The sequence below is a fragment of the Nannospalax galili genome, unplaced genomic scaffold (assembly GCF_000622305.1).
Source record: "Nannospalax galili isolate Female #2095 unplaced genomic scaffold, S.galili_v1.0 scaffold127, whole genome shotgun sequence".
NCBI lineage: Eukaryota > Metazoa > Chordata > Mammalia > Rodentia > Spalacidae > Nannospalax > Nannospalax galili.
Window position 1 is genome coordinate 4,484,112 of NW_008360326.1, and position 3,064 is coordinate 4,487,175.

Sequence of the window (3,064 nt, forward strand, 5' to 3'; positions counted from 1 at the left end):
ACAACAGACATATAACTGGTGCCCTCATTCAAGGAAACAATGTCTCCCCCTCACAGGTACCCCGAACCCTCCTCTGGTTGACCATCGAGCTAGCCATTGTGGGCTCTGACATGCAGGAAGTCATTGGCACGGCCATCGCTTTCAATCTGCTCTCAGCGGGAAGGTATCACATGCCCAGGGCTGGGGAATAACCAGTTCCCTCCCCAGGAGCACCTCCCTGTGTCTATGTTAGCCTTCATTCCCTCTGGTTAGCCTTCATTCCCTCCGACTTACGGCTGTTGTTGCTCTGTTTCCTGGAATGTAAAGTGACTTATGTAAAGTCATAATTGTGTGACATAGCACAGGCCACGGCTCCCTACCACACCTGGCTAGGCCCTTCCTGGGGCATCTAGGCATTTTCAATACTCCCCACATTCCCTTTACCCTAGCTGTCCAGGTCACTTGGGTTCCTGCTCCCAGGAGGCTGAATCCAGTTTCCTCAGTGAGGGTGGACACTTTAGGTCTGGACCAGCCTGGGCTGACCTGGCCATTGTGGTCCACTGTGGTTTCAGAATCCCACTGTGGGGTGGAGTCCTGATCACCATAGTTGACACCTTCTTCTTCCTCTTCCTGGATAACTATGGTGAGGAAAAGCCCTCTTCCTAAGGGATGGGAGGAAGCAGTTTGCCCTCATGGAAAACTGCTCTGCTGGGAGGGGCCTGGCTTCCTCCCTGTCCCCCTCACTCCAGTCACTGGCTTGATCATGCTACTCTGGCTTCCGGTTTCTTCCTGAGTAACACAGGAAAGAATAACCCAGACGTCAAAGGCTGTGGTGAAATTTCAGGGAGGGAAATATATGTTAAGCCCTTGGTCCAGTGCCTGGGACAAAGTGCTTAAAGTATCAGGGGATGCACAAGCATTTACGTGACAGGGTTTTTGCCTTGTGTTATATGCTCTTTTGTGGTGCCCTAGGGTTGCGAAAGCTGGAAGCTTTTTTTGGATTCCTTATTATCATCATGGCCTTGACTTTTGGCTATGAGGTAGGAAGTCAGAGCTGTGCCCCTCTCCTCCAAGATCACTTCCTTCCCTTCCTCCTGGGTAGCTAGGGAAGTGGTCCTTAGTCACACTCCCTACCTGCCCCCCTGGGATAGAGTGGATGAGGGTGGACTGGTGTCTGCAGCCTTAGTGGGCTGACCAGATTCCTTCCCACAGTATGTGGTAGCAAGTCCTGCTCAGGGAGCGCTTCTTCGGGGCCTGTTCCTGCCCTCCTGCCAGGGCTGTGGTCACCCTGAGCTGTTGCAGGCTGTGGGGATCGTTGGAGCCATCATTATGCCTCACAACATTTACCTGCACTCAGCCTTGGTCAAGGTGAGCTGAGAGGAGGGAAGAATAGACACCTCCCTCTGGGCCTGGACCCACCCCTCAGACTGCTTCTTTCAGGGTTTTAGATAAGAAATGAATCATTGTCTATTCTGTAATGAGTCTGAGGTATGCTGGGAACTGGAGATGAGGGAGCATCAATGAACAAACAACAGTGTGGGAGATATGAACAGGGACCAGGTAAACAAAGGAAGGAATTGCACTGTGAAAGGTACTCATAAAAACAAAACAGAAGCAGACAGAAGAAATGTAGACAGGATGGAGAGATGGTATTGTAAGCAGGGAGAACAGCAAGTGCAAAGGTCCTGAGGCAGGCACTTTTGAGGATGAAGCTTGTTGGATGAAGGGGAGCACATTAGAGAGGGACCTCAAAGGTCAGTCTTCAGTCACACAGCTGATCACTGTAGACCAGGACTCTGTCAAGGACAGAGATGTAGGAAGGGGGCAGCCAACCAAGTCCTGAAGTAGCTACCAAAAAAGAGATTTTAAGGAACTGGGATTCAGAGGGAACACAGATGGAGGTGTGAAGATAGGAGGCACTGTGGACCTCTGAGGAACTTTGGCTCTTTCCTCTCCCTCTGACTTTCGAAGTCTAGAGAGGTAGACAGAGCACACCGGGTGGATATCCGAGAAGCCAACATGTACTTCCTGATTGAGGCCACCATCGCCTTATCTGTCTCCTTCATCATCAACTTGTTTGTCATGGCTGTCTTTGGTCAGGCCTTCTACCAGCAAACCAACCAGGATGCGGTAAGCCACACTGTTCCCATGTGCCAGCTGTGCCACACACATCTGCCCTCCAGCTTTGCCAGGGACTCTAGGCCATGTAATGGCATCTTCCAGAGTCTCCATCATACTCTAGGCTCTAGGCCCTGATCATCTCCACTGTCACAAGAGAGGGTGCTATTCGCTCAGTAAATAATGATTGCTTCTTTGCTTACACCAGGCTTCACCCCAGAGCCTAGGTTAAAGTAAGTAATGATTCCGGTGCCTAGCCCTGAGAAGGCTAGGGAAGCTCAGTGCAGGCCAGTGGCTGCTGATGTGATGTTGCAGGACTGGGCTAGGGGAAAAGACTTGACATTTGTGTTCCCTCTGGAGCAGGAGCAGGCTAGCTCCTGGACCTGGCTCTTGGAGATCTGGACCTGGGGCTATTACTCTCTAGGATTAGGTCTCCAACATGAGACAGGCCTTGGGTGCTTGCTAAAGACTGTCCTGTTGAAGAGGCAGTAGGGACTGTGGGATGCGGGTGGCACTTTGAAGGCCTTTCTATATGAGCCAGGGAGTATGGTGCAACCCTCCTGGGGTGTCACCCTGCTCCCTGGCATGAGGGGAGAAGACTCTATAGAAACTGTGAATCGTTTTTTTAAGATCAAGTGGCTGTAGGGCTGTGAGGAAGAGGGTGCTGTTGGTGATCCCCAGGCAATGTCAGCTCTTACTAATCCCAAAGGCAGGGTTTCCCTTTAGCCCCAGCTGGCCTGGAATTTACTATATAGACCAGGCTGGCCTGGATCTCAGAAAGATCCACCTGCCTCTACCTCTGCTGGGATATAAGGCATGTGCCACTAGACAGGCTGAATTCCTCTACATTTTAAATGTTGACAACAAATTCACACTAGGAAAGAGAACAAACAAACAAACAAAAATCCAACTATTAGCCAAAGTGTCTGGCCAGATTCAGCCAGGTGCCTGTTTGTAGCAGGGTCAA

The 3,064-nt window shown here is 50.8% G+C and overlaps 1 protein-coding gene across 1 annotated transcript in view; it reads left to right on the forward strand.

The window, feature by feature from the left end:
* The window catches only part of Slc11a1 (solute carrier family 11 member 1), a 10,335-nt gene that overhangs the window by 4,584 nt on the left and 2,687 nt on the right, over positions 1 to 3,064 (forward strand). Inside the window, exons 5-9 of the mRNA XM_017796245.2 lie at positions 57 to 163; positions 552 to 622; positions 952 to 1,019; positions 1,192 to 1,347; positions 1,951 to 2,109. Coding sequence (XP_017651734.2) covers positions 57 to 163; positions 552 to 622; positions 952 to 1,019; positions 1,192 to 1,347; positions 1,951 to 2,109 — 561 coding nt within the window. The remainder of the gene's footprint in view (positions 1 to 56; positions 164 to 551; positions 623 to 951; positions 1,020 to 1,191; positions 1,348 to 1,950; positions 2,110 to 3,064) is intronic.